General features: G+C 41.0%; 1 protein-coding gene across 15 annotated transcripts in view; it reads right to left on the bottom strand.

The window, feature by feature from the left end:
• Positions 1-594: 594 nt before the first annotated feature.
• The window catches only part of ABI1 (abl interactor 1), an 81,689-nt gene continuing 58,996 nt past the window's right edge, over positions 595-23,287 (bottom strand). For 2 of the 15 annotated variants that reach the window (XM_074157795.1, XM_074157797.1), the window contains 5 exons: positions 19,752-19,852; positions 16,162-16,302; positions 13,811-13,911; positions 3,370-3,555; positions 595-1,653 (listed from right to left, as the gene is read on the bottom strand). In XM_074157795.1, the coding sequence (XP_074013896.1) occupies positions 1,478-1,653; positions 3,370-3,555; positions 13,811-13,911; positions 16,162-16,302; positions 19,752-19,852 (705 nt within the window). In that variant the 3' untranslated portion in view covers positions 595-1,477. Of the gene's footprint in view, positions 1,654-3,369; positions 3,556-7,797; positions 7,885-10,726; positions 10,904-12,545; positions 12,627-13,810; positions 13,912-16,161; positions 16,303-19,751; positions 19,853-20,583; positions 20,599-23,287 lie in introns of all 15 variants that reach the window. The other 13 variants (XM_074157796.1, XM_074157799.1, XM_074157800.1 and 10 more) reach the window with 13 other exon arrangements.

Genomic DNA, 23,287 nt, shown 5'->3' on the forward strand with positions numbered 1-23,287 from the left:
TATGCATCAGTGAGAAATTTTCCAATCCACAATGAAATACAGGTACGCTAGTGGTTGCTACTTGCTAGCAGTTAACAAGATGCAGCATTTGAGACTGCTGCAGTTAAGAAAATGAAAGGCTCGGTATTTCTAGCTCATACTAAAAATGAACTGATTCAACAGCCAGTCAAAGCTTCAACTCAGCTCCCTCACCTTCCCTCACTCATTCATCGAGAATATTCAGCACCCTCCTAGAAGGCTGCTTTGAAGTCCCAGACACATTCCTCTTGCAGTAATTATCCAGTACTACCACATTCCTCCTCGGGTTATTTAAGCCACAGAGTTTGTAGAACAGGGAAGTGCACCTTCTCTAACTATCTCTGCCTGGGATCTCTGAACACAATGGCCAAGTTCCTGGCCTGCTTGTTCCCCTTTGTCATGTCTTGAGAACAGCCCGTCCCTGCTCAGCTGGAGACATCACCAACCCAGGTACAGTCTCCATGGAGAAATGTCAGTTACAGATGGTGTCCAGCTTACTGCATCTAGATAACTAGATCCAATCGAGAACCCTTGCTAAAATTAATTTTGGAAGAAATCGACTTTTAAGAGTATGTATAAATGTGTGATTCAGGTTTCATATCTAATTTATTTGCCCTCTGTCAGTGATAAAGTCACGTTACAAACATTTGCTTTTTAGTACATTGCCTGGGATAACACAGCCATGATTTCGCTACGTTAGCATTCCAAACTTCTTTGCCAAGCCAACCAACAAAGTAATGGACAAGACCTTTGGTTCACTTATATATTTATGAATGGAAAAAGTCATAATGTAAATTTACTCATTAAAAAAACTTGGGTACAAATTACACATACATAAGACCACCCATTTTTTGATTCACATGGACACCTTAGACCCAAACAACTCATTGTAATAGACTTTAGTGAGAATACTCCAGGTAAAGATTACAACAATTGGAAGCATCTTGGATTTTTAAAAAAGTATATTTCAATACATAAGTTTGTATGCATGCTTTAAACAAATATAGGTCAAGAATGAGCAAAGAGTCTAAACAAAAAGTAATATGACCAGCACTAACATTAAACTTCTCATCCAGATTTTAATATGTTAGTCTAACGTAGTGTTAGTTACCATGCTGTACTGAAAAATGTAATGGCACAATCTGATCATGGTTCATTAAATATTATACCCTACTTCCCCAGAATATTTAGGCTGGTCATAAAATTAACAATGCGTAAGTAAATAAGTATAACCAGTTATAGACAGTTGCTTGTTTTACAAATTGCCATCAGGTAAGACATACTGTCTCCAGAGACTCAGAGATGGACATTCAATCATACCATTAAACAGTATGGCCTGAAGAAATGGGCACATTTTTTTTTAAAGTATATTAAGACAATTCTGTTAGCTTTTAGTTACCCCTTGTAAATAATCATGGTATGACTGAATACAAGACCCAACTTTGAAAAGCAAAGGATTTTAATCGGCATAGTGCATGATTGATTCAACATAATTCCCAGGAAACAAGCCAGTTACTCGATTGCAAACTCCTTCATACCAGCCGTCATCGTTCTTCTTTATCACATAAATGATTGCACCCTCCATGAACGACAGCTCATCGTCTTTGTCCTTTGTATAGTCATATATAGCAACAACTGTGGATTGAACAGGAACACGTGTAGCATGTTAGTAATAGCACCAGTATTAAGTACAGTTAAGTACAGTTATTTTTTAAAAGACTAGTTTGCTATCCTGGGATTTTCCATAATGAAGTCACGTGCTTTCCCTGTTGAACATTAAGTCCAGAAAATGAAATTTCACTTTTCTTGCAACATTAGCTACCAGTAAGAAGCGGGTGGTGACTACACTGAACACTCGGTTAAACTATTGACAGAGAGGTACAGTTGACTGGCACCGTCAAGCAGAGCATATGGACACCTACAAGCTCAACTATGAAATAACTGGCTCTATAGAAGTGGCAGTCATTTCTGGTCGGATTCCCACAAAAAGCATATAGATCCCTGCGTAGGGATCTCTTGATTAGAGAAGGCCTAAAAAAAAAATATTAAAAAATCATTCTGTGGAAATGGACAACAGAAAAACCCCTCTATGGCCCCTGGAGGTACAGAGCGTGTACTTCAGTGCGTGAGCCCGTGAACACAGCGCCTTAAAGCCACCGTACAGAAACGGATGGTCGTGGCGGCAGCGCTCCCATGGGATAAGAAGGTTTTTTTGGTGTTACTTTTCAAGGAGCTGCAATAAGTGCAAGTGTGAAAGTTACTGTAGGAAAAAGCAGAAGGAAATTTACAGCAACATCAGCTGTATTTCGGTACCCGCCTGGTGAATACGTTACTCTTACCAACCTCCACCTCACCCTGTGCAGTTAAAGCAGAGATCTCCCTGGGGAAAGTGAATGTTGCCACCAATAATACTGAAATTAAAAACTGCCACTGACTACACAAACTTTGGACATCACAGCCCTGCCCTTCAAACCAGTTAACATGGATTTATGCAATTGATCAGTTTTATGAATTCCAAGGACCTACTATTTTACATATATATATTTCAGGAATCTGATGCCTTAATGCCTAGCAAGTACAGCTGCGGTCTGTCGGTTATTTTCATCCCCCGGGTACGCCCTGCACACGGTGCAGCTCGGGGTGAGGATGGAGCACAGTGGTTCTGCCCGACGGGTACCGCGGGTACCCAACCCCATGGCGTACGCGCTACAGCACCAGCCCCAGCATGAGAAAACTCACAACAATGCTGTTGACGAAATGGTCATTGTCAGGACACAAGACAACTCTACAGGCAGGAAATCCAGAGCTCAGCTATGCGTGGGAAGGTATTTTTTACTCTGAGTTCACACCTCAGCAGAGTTTATAGCCTGCTGATCTAGAGTCACTGATAAACCTCCAAGGAAGCCTCACTGCATTTTAGAGCTGAAAGCCTAAGGATCCACTCCCGGTAGCTAGTTTGATGGGATAAATAGAGCTGGGTCTTTCTGGCCTTTTAGCGACGCTGTTTCTAGATGATTGCCCAGCAGTCCTGAGGTCGCTACAGACAGTCCAGCAGCTCGGCAAAGGCGAAAGCCATCCAATCTACATCTGCTTCTCAAATGAAGGGTTTTGGTTTTTTTTTTTTTAATCCGTTCTAGAATGCTTGAAGGTATTTTATAATCCTTCCAAAGAAAGATTATATTTTATCACATTAGGTGTAGCCACAGACAAACTCAGAGAAGAATGGTTTGAGTTCTGACTTAGCAGGGACAATGATTGTTTTCATCAGACCCAAGCTAAGTCCTTCATTCCCTTCAGATACCATTAATCCTCTGATAATGCAGTAACACAAACTGGCAGCGCTTCTCTTACCTTTCTCTATATAGTTTTTAGGTGCCCAAGCAGGATCTCCATCTGCATAGGGATCGCTGTACTGCACGACAGCGGCCTCCTCATCCTCATAATCCACGGGGGGCGGGGGTGGAGGAGGAGGAGAGTCATCAAACATCGGCATCTCATCGGGAGGCGGTGGGGGGGGAGGAGTCGGGCTATCAGCAACTAGAAACGTTGGGAGATTATTTTTTTTTTTCTTAAATCAAAACAGTGTGGAGATGCAAACAAACCTGAGGCTTTGCACTGTAAATAAAAGGGGTGGGGGGGACAACACACATAGCATGCACTATAATACCATGCACTGATTAGAAACAAGAGGCTTTGTATTTACAGCTACAACATACAACTACTTTTGTTATTAGTGGTCAAATCTATGTGTAAATGCTACTAGAGTCAAAGCACATGCTGCAGGGCATAAGCTGAACACCAGCAGAGAGGAAAGCTTCCTGCTCCGACGCCCACGCGCTGAGGGGCTAGCTGAGGGGCTAGCTGCAGCATTGGCTATGGGAGGACTCCGAGCGGCACCCTCTGAGCCAGGCAGGAACAGGCCTCTGCTCTGGACCAGCAGCTTGATTCTTTTTTTAAACAAATCCTCTGTCTATAACGATCACTTTAATTTCTTTCTGAACGCTGCTTCCTTGGATTCATTCTCTCTCAGAGCTAGCATTAATGGGACAAAAAGATCTGGTGTGGTTCATAAAAAAGAGAATATACTACCGTTTAAGATTTAACCAGGTAAGAGAAAGCCAAACAATCCTTCTGCAGAAGAAAAGCTTTGTACAGGATCCTTATCCTGCAGACTAGCTTGTGTGTGCACACATCCAGGATTCAATTAATAAATGGAAAACTACAACAGGCAGCTGCTGCTCTTGGGGAAAAAGTGCTCAAGGAATTAAGTGTATAATCCAAAATGTCAAATCCCTGCCCTGAGATTCTCCAATCAGCACAATTACAAGTTGCTTTGGGGAAGGGAAAAAGACAAAGGCATTATGGTACAAATCACTCTTAAAATCAGTTCATCAAATTAAGTCTACAATAACGTTCACAGCAGCTGGCAGCAAAGGAGAGAGAGAGCACGCTCAGATGCGATACATCAAGTCACTTATCCTGTTCCTTGGGAACTGTGGTCCACTACACACGGACCTGGGTGTAAGTGCTATGAAGCCAGAAGTTACTGAAAGGAAGCTACTGTCACTAAACTCAACTTTGTTATACAGCAATACAGATTTAATTACAAGAGTCTGGGGAGTTTGCATGTTGAAAACAAGCTGAAAACCACTGCTCTAGAAAGGGTTTGACTGGAAGGAGCCATCAGGCTGGGCATGTCCTCCAGAACGTGTAGCTCCAGCACTCTAATTTTGAGAAGAAAGCCAAGCTGCAGGGCAAGGAAAGAACACCACTGAGTGAAGCTTTAGCTACTCCTCATTACAATGGCACTGGAGATCAGAAATTGGGTTTCTGTTTGCTTTAATGTTCTTTACTTTCACCTGGTCCCTACTCCAGCAGTGACTAACCTTTGCTCTTCAGCCACACGCCCCTGACAAGGGGCTTGAGAGTAGCTCCCATGTCCTACCCAGGTCAGACCGGCTGCTCTGGTACAGGAGAGGCCAAATCTCCCGCTGCAAGGGGGCAGAAGCCAGCAGGAGCTGCTGGGGCAGAGACTGCCTCAGCCCTGGCACCCAGACCACTACTCTCTACCCCTTGAAGAGCTAATCTTATTCTTCGCCTGCAAGCCCAGCTCCTCTTCAGCTTGACCAACTGAGCTGTACACTCCACAGCTCTCTCCATCAGTAAGACTGGCTGCCACTGTATTAGTGATTCCTCTCCCATACAGAAGCCCATTTATGTCACTTGGAGACAGACTAACAAAGTCTTTGGCCGAGTGAACGCTACGTCTTGCCTGTGTTACTGAATAGCACTCGCAGGCAGGCTTCATTAATCCACCACAGACACATGACAACACTGTTTATGAATGGATTGGTTTTGTGCAGTAGTTTCGGCACATCTTTCACAAAATGTATTTCTCCCCTTAATTTCCATCTGCAGCCAGGAAGAAAAAAACAACAGTATTGAACCAACAATCCTTTGAGATCTTGAGAAATCCTTACCTTAAGAAACGCAAAAAGTTATATTTATTCACCAATGAGGTTGCTTATTTCAAAAGAAGCAAAGAGGGCAGGAAATGCAAGTGTGAAAGCGCCAACACATACCCTAACTGAGATGCAGTGCAAAATCTGCATGCTTTATGGGAAACGATTCAACTTCACATTTAAACAAGGGAAGAGAATGGAACAGAAAATTAGACAAGTGCTACCCTATGGAAGTATCCCCCTGCCTCTTGGATTTTAAGCTAGACTTTTCCTGGTTCTGAACTTAAAACAGGCAGACTATAGAATACCATTACTTTTCGTAGGGGAGGGAAAAAAAATAGCATACAGAAAACCACACGAAATGTGAAAGGGTAAAAGGACCAGTATTTATACAGCTCCAAGTTGAGACATCTTCTCTTGTATGTATGCACATGCCTGCTCTTTAAATGGGGACCAGCAGACTCCTTTTGAAAGGACTGGGTGTGACAGTACAGCAATTTACATCCAGTCAGTTGTCCCTGGGCACCGGACACACTGGAAAACCTCTCTGAAGGCGATACCCACAGTTTGGGCACAGGGCGCAGGAAAAAAGAATAGGCGTTGCATAGTTTCTAAGCCCTCTATCCTCGTCCTCTGAGAGAAGTCCACGGAGCAGAGGATGTTGCTTTCCAAACCCACAGATCTTTATGATAAGGAAAAGACAAGCCTCCCCACACGTCTCCCTAACTCCACTCCCTCATAGACTTCTTGCAGAAAACAAGGCAGATGAAAGTCTAGCACACATTGCCAAAACTCAACAACAGCCTCCCCAGCCAGCTTTGCTGAGCGTATGCACAGACTGCCACACGCACCCCTGCCTCCAGAACGAGGCAGCAGCAGCTCAAAGCCATACTCGTTATAGAAGTTTCAAACCCGAGGGACTGTTAAAAGAAAAAAAATAAAAAGAACAATTCCTAAGACCAGATTTCAAGCTTCAGCTATTTTTGCTGCAATCTCATTCACAAGTCAGCTTGCGTTTTGTTGTTGCACACCCGCATAAGTCTGTCCCTTTCACCTCCGCTCTCCCAAGGGCTGTGTTATCTCCAGGAGGACAATACTTGGAACAATTCAGAAGCAGGTGTCAATTTTCTCAAGTTTATCTGCAAGTGAAGACATTCTGTAACCTTCATCTTCAGTAGGTTCACCTCTAAACTTTGAATTTTGGAAAGGTTCAACACAATTTTGTGGCATACTATTCTACATCAACATGATTCTTAGTATTTACCTAGCACAACACCAAAATACCTTGTTTTGAATGAGAAGCAGAGAGATGCCTCCTTTCTCTAGGGGAATGGTCAGAACACGACTATTGAAAAGCTCTAATGGGAAGCTGAACAGCAGCGCTCATCAGATCTGGGGGCCTCTAAATGCACGCTGGAGCTATACAGCTGCTATGCAGTAGCAGCCCCTGAGATCCTGGCAAACTTCGCTGTGGCTCCCACTTTAAAAACGCTTTATACTTACTTCATGCCCTACCTCCACTGCATTCATTTCGTTGTTTACAGAACCGCATCATACTCCTACAGCAAAGATGTCCCTACATCAGGAACATGCCTTTACACCTGCACTAGCATTTGAGACAGTAACACTCACCTGAAATGGATCAGGCAGTAATGGTAAAAGCAGAGTTACCGGTACAAAACACCCTGCGGCACAGATCACAGCCAGGGAGCGTACCTCCCACAAACCTAACAAGCAGAGCTGTGCTGCAAGAAGCTCAGTAGGGAAATTTGGCCAGACAACACAAAGAAATGGAGACTGGAAGGCTGCCGAGAGGAGAAATACCTTACAAGCTCCTTTGCAATGGCATTAGATCATAAGACTGCACACCCTCAATTGACCGTACAGCTTCCTGAAAACTACTACAGTATTAGAATCAATGGTTACACAGTACATATTTTGACAGTCTACATAAGCCTTTCTAATAAAAACTAATCAATTATCCCTAGTGAAAAAGCCTCAGGCAGAATGATTCAACATGAAATTAATATTTTTAATTAAGATACATTTCTATTTCTCACCAAGCATATGCCACATATTTCACACTGCACTTCTACAATAAATTTGCAGTTCAGAACTTAAATGGGTCAGTAATAATCATGCACATGTTATAAAATATTGAAGAGTGTGCCCTTCAGCTCCAATAGCATATTGACACTAGAATGCAAGATGGTATTAGCTTCTGGAAAAGGAAACAAAATAGAGTCTGACTTGCCAGCCATGCATGCTAGAAGAAAGTAGGCTCTACCCTTTAACAGCTCAGCTTGTCCAAACTTACTGTTTTCCTGCACCCTGGCCACGAAGCCTGTGAGAGGTATCTGTGGAGTCAACTGAGGCATAGGGGGAGGGGGTGGAGCAATAGAAACTGGTAGCAACACACACACCATATCGGGGAAAGTCAAACAGACAAAGGAAAAAAAAAAAAAAAGGAAACAAACAAAAGCAGCCGTCAGTAACGAGGACCACAAAACAAAGTACGTAAAGAACAACAAGAACACGCACACGGAAGAACCTTCTTCAAGCTTGAGTTCCCAACCAGGCTGAATTCGCGGTTACCCGATGGAGGACCGAAAAGCAAAGCGTGACCCGGTGCTCAGCTGAACACAAAGCCGAGCACAGGCCGGGCACCTGGGAGCTCACAGGGAGCACGTGTGAAGGGACTTGCTCTGCCTCGCTTGGGGAGCACACAAAAAATCAGCTTGTTGTCTTCCTGCCAAATAAAGACTACTCGCATTTAGTAGTTACCTTTCAGAAGTATGCTAGTAGAAGTGATGTTTTGCAGGATTCTAGACTTCTCTAAAGCAAGAGTGCCACATCAAGTGCAGCAAAGCAGCAGTGACAAAGAGCAAAGACAACTGCTTTACAAGGGAGACAATGCTGCAACGTCAGTACTTCATATTCATACAGACAGCACCTCTCCTAGTTTTGTTCTGCAGGGGTGGGGGACAGGCTTGGCTTACTTTGGTTTGGCTTTACATAGAAAAAGGGACCTTGTTGCTTGTTGGTAGGAAAACCGGACGGCTTTAGAGCAGAACGGAGCTTTATTTTAAATTATTAAGTCTTCTGTGGTTACAAGGCACTCAGCAACCTAAAAGGCTGGCAAAGGCTTCAACAGCTACAACTGGCTACACTAGTGCTCAGAGCTCCTCAGGTAGCACTTGCAAGCTCTCCTCTGAAGCGTCTACCAATTTGGTGGGTAATGAGCTATGAGGCACATGGCACCAGTGCCCAGGGATGCTGGGCTGCCAGCAGAGATGTTCAACTCTTCTCTTTACAGGTAGGAAAGGGGCCTGGCAGCCCTAGGGTATGCCATTCCAGCTCTGGCAGGACAGCTCCCCATGAAGGGGGGTGGCGGGGAGAAAAAAAAAAAAAGCCCGCAAAACCTCAACTCATTTGTTTACACCGTGCCCCTTTTCAGTGGAATTTCTCTTGCACCGAATCCGAGAAATTCCTGGGAAGGTGGGAATTCAGCAGGGTAATCCAGCTGGAACCAAATTTGAAAGAGGTTCTGTACTTCCAAGTAAGCAACAGTTTTAAATAAAGCCATAACTAAGATTAATGTTTGATGAATAAAAATGGAGCATTTAGTTAATTACAAAACCAATAATCAAATAAACTGTATGGGAGAAATGATCAATAAAAGAGGGAGAACAAACAGGTTTCTCACAAAATTGAAGTAAACATCTAAGAAAAAACAGAGTATTTGTTAGCATGAAAAGCAAAACCTTAAGGAAACATGGGACCTGAATTTAATGTCAAGACAGTAGCATTAAAAATAAAAAAATCACCAGTTACAGAAACAGAGGAAAACAGTTTAAAGTAGTAAAACACACCCATCAAAATACTGTTTAAAAATGTTTACAATCAGTATTTTGAAAACACCAGAGAGGCTAGATTAAGGAACAGCACCTGCATTTGAGCAAAAAATTGTTTTGGACAAATGTAAATGTTCAGGAACAGTGGTGTGCACAGCATTTAAGACAACTGAATTATTTCCAGAAATAAAGTCCTGTTTATTCAACAGAACACAACTGTTCAAACAGGAAGGAGTTTCTGTTGTGGTGAATTAATTTGGGGGCACGAGAGTGTGGAGGAAAATGAAGGGCCGGTATGGGAGAGACAGCGTGGGAAGAAAAGCAAGATTAGAAAAAAAATAGATAGGTATCATGTCTGCATATAAAAATGCTTTCTGATAAACATAATACTTCTAAACCACTGAGAAAACTCTTCACCTCAGTGTCTCAAACATTTTATATGCATTCTTTCCTTAAGAGCAAGTACACAACAGCAAACACTGGTCCAAAGTGATCTTCAGCCCAAACATCAACATTTCTTTTCAAAAGAAATATCACTCTGAAGTTTACAGAGTTGGCACGCTGAAGACCACCACCAGAAACCATTAGAGGACTATCACTCCTCTATGTGTATCTGGTCAAAATTTACGGAAACGGCAAGGAAGAAGTTTCCTGATAGAAACGGCTTTCTACTACCACTCAAGTAGATCCTTATCTTGCAGCTCTTTCTGCAGTGAACCTCGTTTGGCCTACTGAGTAGGTAGGCAGGATGCCGCTGACTAAAACTTGCCCGCTTGCCCATGGCATCCATCCCTTCCCTCATTCATCTCCATCTATACTACTACTAGTGTGGAAGCGCAGAGGAGTTGTCCGGCTAGAGAGAGAGACTGACCTCATCTTTAGTAGTCAAGCTTAAAACTGAGAACAAAGGAGAAACTTGGAATCAGGAAAGGATTTAGGAAAGAGACAGAGACAGGGAGGAACTGGGTAATGGGAAAAGTTTGTGACATGAGCACTGTGCTCTGACAGTACTCTCTTGCCCCTAGCCCACTAGTGGGGGGACTGTACTACAACTATATTAGGTCTCCTGCAAAAAAAAAAATCTGGTTTTAGTTTACGTTCTCCAAGCACACCTGAAATGCTAAGTATAATGTGCCTATAATTAGATAGGCAATCATAATAATTTCTTGTCATGAGTAACAGCAAACAAGTCAGAGGGGAAAACAGTATAATTGCATATAGTGCAATCACTGTACAACTTCAATATGTTTTTTCTTGTTTGTTTTTCCTTCTATTTTAGGAAAGAAAGCAGTAATCTGATTGATGCTCTTCATAAATGAATTAAAATGCCATGCATGCTTTTACAATCATTTTGCTCAAAACAGTTTGTGATTTCAGAGCTCAGCAGCTTACTTGAATTTTGAGAATAAAGAGGCCCGCCATTAACATGAGGTTGAGCAGAAAATGGGGCAGTCACAGAAGGATTCCGTCTGTATCCACCAGAAGATGCTGAAGAAGTGGTAGAGTTGTGTCGCGAGATTTGCCTGGTCATTGTGCCATACTGGGAACCAGGAGCTGAACCCGGAGCAGCTGAAAAGCATTAGCCAGAGGAACCAAGGAAAAGACTTAAGCAGAGCATTACTTGGGATAGAATGCAGAAAATAGAAAAAGCCCAGAACATGGGAAATACTTGATTACGGGTCTCCAATAATTTAAGGCCAATAACAGGAGATTTACAGAAAACAAATATCCCTGTTATAATCAATAATGAGAAAAACCACACAGGACATAAACCAACATTCATATGAAGGGCATTTGAGAAATGCCGAGAACTACTTTGAGAGACCGGATTGGAAAATTGAATCAGCTTCCAACTCCTAAGCATATCTCAATTATTGTACATGCAGTACCCTTTATTAAAAGCACACAGAAAAAAAATCCACATTCTGCTCAAAGCAAATGTTTTCCATTGTGAACCAGAACTTGTCTCCAATCTAATATAAAAAGACACTCTAACAAAACAGTAAAACAAATGTCATGAGCTTCAGACACATTTATCAACCGTATTTGCTAGTTGTGCTTTTATATTGATGGAATTTGCACTAAGAAATTGGAATCACCAACGCCAGCTGACAGAAAGATGTGTCACTCATTCTTCGGGGTGAACACCCATTTTACCTTCCACATGCTTGCTGCACGAACTTCAAGGTTAATAAAACAATTTAAGTTCTCTGTTGGATTAACTTCTGACAGATGAGAAAAGAATCACACCTTGCAAACTAATGAATCTCACACGTTGAGGTCACATGGATCAATGCAATTTTTCAATGCAAAAATTGTTTTGCAATAAAACGTTTTGTGCTTTTATATACGTGTGTATATATCTTATATATAAGTATATATAAATATATACAAAAATGCACATACACATATATACACAACCAGTGTGCTATCAGAAGTTTGCAGTCCTGTAATGCTATCCAAAGTCACTTTCGCTTAACGCTTCAGTAAGGGAAAGTGCAAAGGGTTATGTGGGTCAAAGCCTCCAAAGCTAGTTTTAGAACACAATCATTGAATTTTGTCATCAGCCTTTGATAGGAAAGGGCGGGGTATTTTTTCCTGCCTGTTTTGGAAAGTACTACTTCTAGATCTCATCCTAACAGCTATATGTAATGCTTGAAGCAATTTTTCAAGAATCGTTATTTTATATCCTCGAGTCTTCCAGTTTGCCACACACCTGCAGCATTACAGCATCAAACCCAAGCCACCGTGACAGACACTTCTGCGTTTCAGTCACCTTACGCCCACAGGATAGAATACATACATCACCCTACACATCAGCTACCATTTTTAAGCCGGAGTGCAAATGTTGTGGCTTAGTTTCAGCTGCAGGAGTGATACAGCAGAATACCAATATTCAAGCTGATTTTGAGATCTTATATATGAGGCTAATTGGATATTAGCTTTACTGGGAACAGAGATTTCAAGCAACTGGCAGCCTTTTCCCCACACCTTGTCCATTTACCTTCAGAGGCTTTAACCACAGGAAATTAGTGGAGATTAGATTTGTTTAAAAACAAACAAACAAAAAAATCTCAGAACTGATTTTTAGACTAAAATCATGTAGACCCCACTACAGAATCAAAAACACCCTCACTAAGTTCATTAGGAAGAGATGATTATTGATTATGCAGCACGACTGCAATCACTTCAGCATTGACACAAGTCTCACCTATCAGACTGCCCATCGGGAGAGGTGGTGGCAGTGGTGGTGCTGGCGGGGCTCCAGGAGGAGGAGGAACAGAAATGTGTGCTAATAAAATAGTTTATATTCCCAATTAGGCCATTCATTTTTTTAAAAAAAAAAAACACAATTAAGAAAGCATGGGCACTCGATAGGTTTCCCAAATAAATACAGAAATGCAGCTTTGGTCAACTGATACAAACTGTGGCCCTGATCCTACACAGGGTTCTGTACCTGCAGATCTTTATTCCCATTGATTTTTATGGCATGACGATAGTAAGATTTCATGCCTGTATGTACCACTGCAGGACCAGAAACACCTGGGAAAGGAAAGCCTACATCTGCATAAGAAAGTGAGGACTTGTCATCCAAGGAACAGAAATTTAAGAGGTGCAATAGCAAAATTATATTATACCAAAACTCCACTGTTTTCTTGTGCAAATTAGCTTTATGTGCTTACAAAATACACAGATAGTAAACAAGTGACTGAGTTGGTTTATTACCAAGATAATAATCCTGCCGGCTTATAATAAAGAAGGATCTTACACATTCTCACCATTTATCATTCTTAAAGAAAAGGTAGTACAGTTTTGATGCTGAGAGATCCTGAGTGGTTCTCATTTATTGCTGTGCTATCTTATACATACTGGTTCTCCTGACTCTCTCAATGATCTCCATCATAGCTTAGCAACTTCAGACTGCAATCGTAGCATAAACAACACTAGTGGATAAGCCTGAATTCTACTACTAACAGTGTTTTCTTAGGTCATCTTCTGCATTTTATTTGAAGACTTTTAATTAATTAAAAAAAAAGATACATACCACCATTGGCAGATGGTAAAGTTAGAAGGTTATTTCAGAAGAGAACATTTCCCATCAAACATGTACATAGTTGCTGCTGCTTCTCAGTGCATCCAAAAAAGCCGAATTGTAGACAGGCATTTAATAATACACTTAAGCTTTAAAAGGATATACTTCTCTCCTTCTATCGCCACCCCCCCCCTTGATTTTCTCATAAAAACATGGACTTACAAAGGTATTTTAACCATGTGCTATTCCATAAGTGATTGTTCTGCAAGTACTTTTGGTAAAGAATTAAACCTTTAGATGACCCTCAGCACTCGTAAGCTATTTCCTGACTAGGACTGTGCTTCAGGACAGTTTCTACCTCCTCGTATTCAGTCACAATCCCTCTGCAAACACAAGCGACTGACATTAGAGCCTTAAGTTAACATGGGAAGAGTCCCACATACCTGATCCAATGGTTGGCGGTGAAGGTGTAGGCACGGCAATGGGAATGCCAATACTGCTGCTTCCACTATTCTCTCGACTGCCACTTCCTCCACTACTACCACTGTGAAAGGAAAACACAAGTATTAGCACAGCATTGCCTACAAAGGCTTATCAACAATCACACTTCTTGTGCGAGCTCTGCCAGCCTAACTCAATTATAGACTGTTGAAAAACCCCCTATAAAACGCCTCTCTGTCTACCTACAATTGCATACACCTAATCAAGTCTGAATGCATTACACTCCCAATAAATGGAATTACCTAAGCTGACAAACATCACTATGGATAAAATGTCTAATCAAATGCTTTAAAAAATAAAAAGCTAAGCAACCATACCAGTTCTAGGCAATGGAGTAGAAACTGCAAGAATAGTTCAGGGGCCTTGTAATAAGTGAAATTAATAAGCTGGGGCTGGAAGAGTTCATGCCTAAACTATAAATAATTTTTGAAGATTATTTACGCTGTCAGCTGAAGGAACATTTCCTCTACTCAGAACAGAAGTTTAAATTGAGAACTTTTAAACTGAGAACAGCCACAATAAAGCAGTTGGGGTGGGGTGAGGTGTGGGTTATGGTGTGGATAATTTTCTGTATAACTAACACACTCCCCGGCTCGCGCACACACTTTTTGCATATGAGAAGTTTGTTTCTGTTCCCACTGGAACCAGGACAATTTCTACGAGAGTCTGAAAGGTAACAGTACAGCCAGGTCACAATTTGTCTAAGCACCATTATATGATACACAAACTAGAAGCCAGTAATACAGATTTTTTTCACAGAACATACTTCTAGCGAATTACTGGATAACATTTTTACACATGCCTTTGGAGGACACAACATTTCTTTTCAGTGAGGAAGCTGAAAAAGAAGCAAGATTCAGGCGGAATCTGTCCTTATTCTTATCTGAGAGCACTCCTCAGGCCAAGGCTTGAATTTACATGGATTAAATGGATAATATAAAGGGAACTAAGTAGTCAAGGTGCTTTGAAGCCAAACCCATCCATGTTAATTAAAGAGTATTCAGTGATGTTATAGTTTATTTACCATTCCTGGGTAGCTACAAATCGGTGCTGTCAACAGTCAAGCACAAATCATTCAAATATATCTTAAGAAAATAACACTGTTACAAAAAAGAAAATCAGTAATCTGAAATGGAAGCCAAGATAATTCCTTCAAAATTAGTGTTCTGTCTGCTGAAGACCTTGATCTTGTCACCATGGTTGCAGCTGAATTTGTAACTGCAGTCTACATAAAAGAAGATCTTGTGAGACAAGAGTAGGGAGCATTCACGTAGCCAGCTAAACAGATTAACAGGATCTTCATTGCAGCCAGATTAAGAAGTTGTTTCATTCTGGCATTATTTCATGATCAACTGTGTCCAAAATACTTTCTCAACTCCTGTTAGTGACCTACCGTGTTTAACTGCCCACAGGTAGTTATTAAAAAAAAAACAAAACCAAACAAATTAAGAAAGAAGCTCCCTGAAAAACAAGCTAACCTCTTACTTTCTAACTACATTGAATTCTTTCATCTGTTTTTTTTTTTTTTTTCCCTGCAGTTTGGATCTTATGATAAAAAACAAATTGAAAAAACTGAACTCACTCAAGAAGCTCAGAGAAAAATCTAGCCTTGCAATTCGAGAAAAAAATTACATTAAAAAAGGTACTAAGAACACCCTTCTCACCCAAAACATGCACTACTCTCTCATCAAACCCCTTAAACACATGGAAACAACTCGCTGCTGCCAATACCTGCTCTGTGAATAGGTTTTATTTTCTGCTTTTAGCATGCTAGCACTGATTATGAGCATTAAGTTTAAGCCAAAAGAAAGCAATCAGCTCTTTCAGACTACCTTCATCACAGTGTTTCTAATCAACAGAAATTTTCCTTTGCAATTAGTGATCTTGAAAACAAAAAAAAAAAAGTCTATTTTAGGCTAAGGTTAACAATGCAGCTTTAAACCCACTAGGACCCATCACTACCCTACCTTGCAACTGCATACATTTTGAAGTTTTGCTTATTCTTGGGAAACAAATACCATAGAACAATGTAAATTGATTATATATAAAAAGAGGCCTGTGATTTTGGAAGTAAGTTGCTAGATACAATGAGGCTTCTACAGAGTATGAAGACACTTCTATGTGTTATAGAAGTCAACGATACAGTGAAGTTCTACGAATGCAGAGTGGTAGAATAACTCACCTTTTGCCTTTAACAAAAAAACAACAGGCACAAAGCTTCAAAGCTTTTATGTGACTTCAATAAGCATCAGAATGCCAGGCAGGACAGAGTTACAGTGAGAAAACACTCTACCTGTGTGTTCTTGGTCTCTGGTTCAAGGAAGCCGTCCTTCCCGGACTGTGCTGACTGCCCAGTCTGGCAGGACTGGTCATGTAATCATTGGGGACTGTTGGCGGTTTAACTGGCTCCAGGGTTTTGTATGGAGTATTTCGTCTGGTCAAGGAAAAAAAAAAAAAGATTTGAAGACAGAAAAATAAAGAATCAGAAGATCAAAACGATAAATGAATGAAGTAGTGAAGCCATTTGTTTTCTTAAAATTTTCAAGAGAGATCACTGCATAGTGACCCACATTACAGTGTATAAAACAAATTCCACCAGGCGGGGTAGACAGGTCACAATACACTCTCCAAAGTGCTCTTCTGTAGATAAATCCATACAAGTTTGCCTACAGCACATAAACTGGTTAAAAAAGCCTAAACTAAGTTTACTACCCAGGTCTATTCTTTGAACTACATAACACGCAATAGTTACACCTGCATAATATTCCGGGGTTACCTTTCAGTACACTGCATGCGACAAACTCTTCCACTGTAACACTTTCCTCTTTCCCCCTTCCCCTCCCCTCCAAATGCTTTCCAGAAATATTCTTGGCTAAAGGAATTCCATTCATTAAGACAGGAGTAAGGCTGAAAGATTCAGAGAACAAGTTACATTTGCAATCACCAGCGCTCTTCCTAGTAGCATTGTTTCATGCAGTAATCAAGCCATCTCATTTCACTTAAGCAGATCTTAAAGTGTCTCACAGATGAACTTTATTGTCTCCATTTTGCAGCCCAAGAAAGTGAAGCCCAGAGACTTCCAAGGTCACCTAGCAGTCTGCATCAAGTCAGAAATATAACACAGATCTTTCGAGATCTATTTACCAGACTCATTACTGCCTTAAGAACAGTGCATTTATTGTACTGAATTGCAGAGCTCTTCAGTTCTCACCAGTAACTAAGAGATCCCTTGCAAGACGTGGAATTTGGCAATGCACCAGCTAAGCAAAAACAAAAATACTAAACTACTGGCATTTAATCATTTGTTCAATTACTGGTTATAACTGAGTTGGAAAGTTATACAGCTTCCTGGTATTTTGAGAAGCTTACTGACTTCCTTTTTACAATATGGAATGTAACAGTACTCGATTTTAACTATTACATTTTATTATTAAAACCTCGCAAAGAGAAAAGTGGGAATACCACAATTGTTTGCATGCACTGTGGTGTTCGTAAATTAGTTTGTCTATATAAAGAACTTCAGCTGATTTTAATACGCAGACTGCCATCACCTATAGATCTGCCAAAAGAGATCAGTCGTGGGAAAAATAAAGTATGTGTTCCAGTTGTAAGAGATAGCGCTCTAAATACTGCCAAACAAAATGATAAGCAGGGAAGATTTTAAATGTCCTTCCAGCATAAATAACCTTGAAAACTAACATTTTAAACTCTACCTTGGAATGCACTGGCAATATGAACTACTACTCAGCTCTGTAGTACTATTTACTTTGCCTGTACAATTTAAAATATTGTCAAAAGCAAACCCCCAGTACATCCTCAGGTTCAGCCATGCCCCAGTTTCGCCTTTATTCTTCTCAGCTTCATTGAAGAACTCAAACTCCTAAGCACCAGAGAAGTCAAAAACAATTTCTTTCCATAACTCAAGTCCAATTCTTTCTTTTGCTTTTCTGCCAGCCTTATGCAGGGGAGGAAAACACTCTTTCCTGATAGTGCCCAGCTCTCCCCACCTCACTGTCTCCTGATGCTTCAGTGCGGTGCTGATGCCCATTGCCATCAGGGAGAGCTAGAGGGAGTCCAAGGCTTTGCTCTGCCACAGGACCCTCAAGGCACGACTGCAACTACCCCCTCCATCCAGCTCCAGCAATCCACTCCTCCTCCTGTGGTACTTCCAACCTGAGCATCATCTGATGTTTTCCACAGTCTCTCCCTGGCCCGATGAAGGGACCCCCTGCTTCCTGCAGTCCATTTCCCTTTTCAGCCCACATGATTCCCTCCCCACCATATTCCTTTAGATAGTCCTGCCTTGGAGGGACAAGCTGCACAACAGGCAGCTTGTATTTAAAGGCAGGTATTTAAAGGCCTGTATTTCACACCAAGCTCATTCTGATTTTACGTGCTTATCTCTGTTTTCTGGATAAAAGGGAGAAGAGCAGTATCCTTGCAGTTTTTAGCATTTTGTTCTGCACATATTAGGGAAACAGTCATGCCTATGATATTTCATGCATTGGCAGAACACGGCTGCTCAAGACAAGAGCTGTACTTCCTGAACAAGAAGGGCAGATAGAAATCTCTGTTACAAACCCACATTATTCCTCCCCCTCAGCCAACTGCTGCCTCTTGTCAAGCTCATCTGGAAACGACATTCAGCTGATTAATCCTTATCAGGCATGAGCTAAGGCAACCCAACAGCTCTGGCTGGTTCAGGGGGGAAGCATTAGAGAGGCATCTCAACAGTACAGACGCTGCTGTTTCACTAGAAAACGTCCAAGAGGACATGAAAGCACTACCCAGCTTCCCAGAGCTGATAAACAACTCTCTCAGCTGGGGTAAGAGAGACAATTGGAATACTGATTGCATGCCCTTGAGCAATGGGAATTTTCACAAAACACGCTGAGGAAACCTCTAGGGTAATTTCTCTGCAGAATACACAACAAACACTGCCATCATGAAGCAGCAAAGCAGCAGATCAGGATTAAAAATCACTAAGTCTTCGACAAAAGGAGTTGCTGTTTCTAATTTTCCTTGACCATTGCTCCTGATCTCCATCCTGTTCCGTCTCATTATTCCTCATTTTTCCAGCTCCCTGCCTCTGCCAGACAATGCACCTGAAGCCAACACAACCACACCAGCCAGCTTTACAGTACCTCAATCCTATCCTCAGCATAAAGGAGAGACTAAGAATGACAAATAGGGAGAAGGTCTTGCTTAGGATGCCTTTTGGAAGATGTTGCACAGCTGAACAGACAAAACCATATGGCAGTGCTCTGAGCTTCTCAAGTATTAATGTTCTGGTCTCCAGCAGCAACTACTTGCTGGCACACCAAGATAAGCAGATTTCACTCCCCGTAAGTCCACAAAAAATAGATGCTACGGCAGGGAACTCTGGTCACAGTGGGACTTGGGAATAGCAAATCCTTCCTCATTTAAGCATAAACATAAAAATGCACAAGTCTGTGAGAATCAGTGTTGCCAATATGTTCACAATGCCGTAATTATGCCCTAGCAGCCATTTCATACCTCTTATCATATTGAGAAATGAGTAGACAAAAACTTTAACGATTAAGTCTTTCCCCAACTGAAGTTAAAACCTATTGATACTCTTCTGTGTCACTAGGGATTTCTCCCCAAAGATCAGGAATAACAATTGCCTTCTCATTTACCCATATCTATAATAAATCCTTCCCCCCCAAAAAACATTCTTTCAAAAGGTCATAATGAAATTAAGAGTCAATGTAGCCAAAAGGGCTTACACAGAAAAGGTAATCATGTTTTTTGCTAGAAGCAGTCAGAATTGCCATCTATCCACATATTTAAGAAACACCAACACTGACACAATTAAAACTTTCTATTGCACAGGCGGGACCAAGCACTCTTCATCCTTACCCCAGAGTTCCCCGGCCTGACATAGGAGGACTTGGTGGTTTTTGTGTAGGCGGATTTGTTCTTGACAAGGTGCCAGTTCTTGCAGGCTGGTTATTTCCATGCTGAAATAAGGGAAAACATGATTTTATTTTTATAACAGAGCAGCTCTATTATTGACAGCTTCTTTTTTTTTTTAAGTGTAAGAATGTGAAGTGAGAATTCCCAGACAGCTGTCAAACAGCAAGTTTTCAGCAACACACAAGACAGACACCAGTAAATACAAAGAGTCTAAATAAAAGCTCAATGTTATTTTTGCTATTAATTTACAACAGACATCAGAAAGGTAGGCAATTGACAGGTTCATGCACAAGTCTCTTATATCCTATTTTCTTTAAAGGGAAGCCACATTTCTGTTCATCTCCATTCGGGTGTTAATAATTTAAATCAAACTTTAACACTGACAGTACAATTCAGTCAGCATGGGCCCGGAATTTCTCAATTTGCCCCTGCTATTTGACTAGCAGAGTCATTCAGGTTGTCTGGGAAGTCTCCTGCAAAAAATGTAAGTGAAGGGAATCAAGGCATCTACTGAATTCAGAGCAAAGCACTACATGTGTTAGAGAAATTAATGTATCTATGTATAAATGCAGATGTCAATGTATCACAGATATATTGACACACACTAAATGCTGTAAATAAAAAAAAAAACAAGTATAGCATGTTTAATCTAAGTATCCTATGGAAAGCAGAGGAGAGCATAAGAGAGCGCTAGTTTTCAGTTTTAATGGCTCTGCAGCCTTTACTATCAGTCACATGAGGCACTGTGGGTCAAAGGAGAAATAACACTTCTTACCTTGGCTTTTAGCCACTTAACGTTGGCAAAAAAAGGGGGGAAAAAGGCAGAAATTAATGGCAGATCCATCACAACTGATAGGACAGGTTAAACTACAGATAATGACATTTTAAAAAAAAAAAAATCATTGGTGTCTACTGATGATTAGCTACATCCCAGTACACTAAAAGAGATTTTACTGCTCGCTTAGTCATGGAAAGTTCTTTGTCTGACTACGTGACCACAGGAAAAACACTTGTGTCAAAATGAAGTTTAGTTAAGCTTTGCCAGATTTGTTTGCCAGGCTCCTCATGGGCAGTAAAGGGTTGAAAAGCCCTTTGCTAACCATCCAAATCCAAACCCAAAACAATGCTACTTCAATGGCAATGTGCACTTAAGAACTTGTTCACAAACCCACAGTTTCAGCTATACAGCGCAGAATAGACTTGCCTGTTGTTTAGACACTTAACCTTCATGTGTTTTGAAGAAATCCTAGCTGCTGCATTGAATGGTAAATAAAGAAAAGGGAGTTCTCAAACAGGATGAGCAGCAGCGCCTTTCACCTCTGGTTTATTGATTGAAATTTGATTCAAGCCAGCACAGCGCTGGCTGCCTAAAACTGTGTTGGCAGTGCTTTAATGAGTGTTATTCTGAAATTTTAGCTCTTAGCACCAAGTCATTATAAGACTCCACTATATCATTTTAACAACCTTTGTGATTGCAGAGGAAAAAAAATAATTATGAAAACTTGGCTTCAAAAGGAAAACAAATGTAAAATAAATTCAAGTTGAGTTCTCTAATTGTATTGGGGGGGAGAGGGGGACAATGACACTCATTTTTTTGAATGGGGAAAAGGATTAGTTTCACCGATTTAAAAAACCCAAGCAAATACAAAACCCAAAATATAAAATAATCCCAATGGGCTTTTTTTTTGAGATTGTTTGGAAATAAACTGTCACTTCCAGAACAAGCCTCCTAATGCACAGCATTTCAAAGTGCAGCTTGCACCTTCTCCTCCTCTCCCAAGAAACACAGACCAGTTTAAAGGCACCCATGAACTCAGAGAATATAATTAAAACATGCTATACAGCAATATGGATATGTGAGATTTCTGACAAGGTCTGCAAAACCACTGAAAGACAGCTGGGATTTACAAATCAAATGAGGTTGAAAGCCATTGACCTTAAAGTTATTCATATTATAAGAACAGAAACACAAAACCTGCACCAAAATTCAAATGAAAAAGTTTAGCTGTGATAAGTAAATTTGAAGGTCATCCCATTCTCTTCCAGTCTGGACAGAGGTTCAGCAGCAGAGTGGCAGAATTAAGGCATTTAAACCACTTCTGTCCTCACATACTTATTTAATGGCAAAGGCTCAGTTTCCAGGATGCCAGGGTAGTCTTCCAAACATTATATTTTTAAAACAGGCTTTTAGCAATGAAATTTGCTTCCCTCTCTCACAGGAATATGTGACCCTTTCCCTTACTTCACCAGTTGCCAAGGGCAATGGCATAACACAAGGAACTTGTTAAAAGAGACCAAAAACTGAAACTCTTGGTCCCATCCCTCCCCAGCAGCCACAGATAGAAACCTTTTAAAGGCTTAAAAGGAAGGGTGGCATGGTTTCTTACCCAGCCTCTACTACTAAATTTGCCTGCCTCAAAAACACAAAACCAGAAAGCTTCCACTCTTTCCTTCCCTTACGCAGTGTCACTCAGCACTTACGGCGAGTCCTTCCACCTCCTCCTTAATCACTGCTACATTCTGCCTCCACTGCAGCGACAGCATGAATATCAACATCTAGCAAATGAATCAGGAATCTTTATCTTATTTCAAACCTTTCTACTGCTGTTTTACATACTAAACATATAGTTGAAGCCCAACAGCTCTTGATCTTTATTCCTGTCTCTACCACTGCATCAGGTGAGATTCATCTCTTTTGCTACCAGTTAAAAAATATACAGACAGATACACACAATTCTTTATTGTGCAGAAGAATTAGTAACTGTTGTTATACTGCTTTCTATAAGTAAAAAGCTCTGTACATGTCCTCTCTGCTGCTGTCAATATAAACAAGGGTCGTACAGGCAGGAAAACACAGAAGGAAGGAATGCAAAAGGAACAGGCATTCTTATGGGAGAGGAACTCCTGATCCAAAAGACAGAAGTAAGGGAGGAAAGCAAATGAATCGAAGCGAGATGAACCATATGGCTATTTAATCATGGTTAATAAGCTAATTAATTAGGAGGAGACATTTTCTTGTATTTATTGGCTTAGCTTTTGAGGTCAACCTTGCTGCATTTCTTGGTCTGAAAACCAAATGTAGTGCTCTCTAAGCAATTTTAAAAATTGCTTGGAACTGGGAACAGTTTAGGCAGCAGGTCTAGACTCATTATGCTTTTAAGAAAAACGGAAAAAAAACACTGCAGAAAACCAAAAGGAAGAGCAGGTGCATGTTTAATGTAGGTTCAAGCATCTCTCTACAAATGCCTCTAGGCCAGCCAGCCAGTTGGCAGACCATGACCATCACCGACTGCCTGATCAGTACTGAGAAGGTCAGAGTCAGGAAGGAAGGAAATGCAAGGCATGAGGAAGAGAAGCAGCAGCGTGCATAAGGTTCACAGCTTGAAGAGGGAAAAGACTGTTCTGAGAAGGATCTATAAAATAAGAGATAGGAGGTGCAAAAGGAAAAGAGCTTAGTCAACTGAAGAGCAGCACTGAGA

This window comes from Numenius arquata, chromosome 12, assembly GCF_964106895.1.
Source record: "Numenius arquata chromosome 12, bNumArq3.hap1.1, whole genome shotgun sequence".
NCBI classification, from domain to species: Eukaryota; Metazoa; Chordata; class Aves; order Charadriiformes; family Scolopacidae; genus Numenius; species Numenius arquata.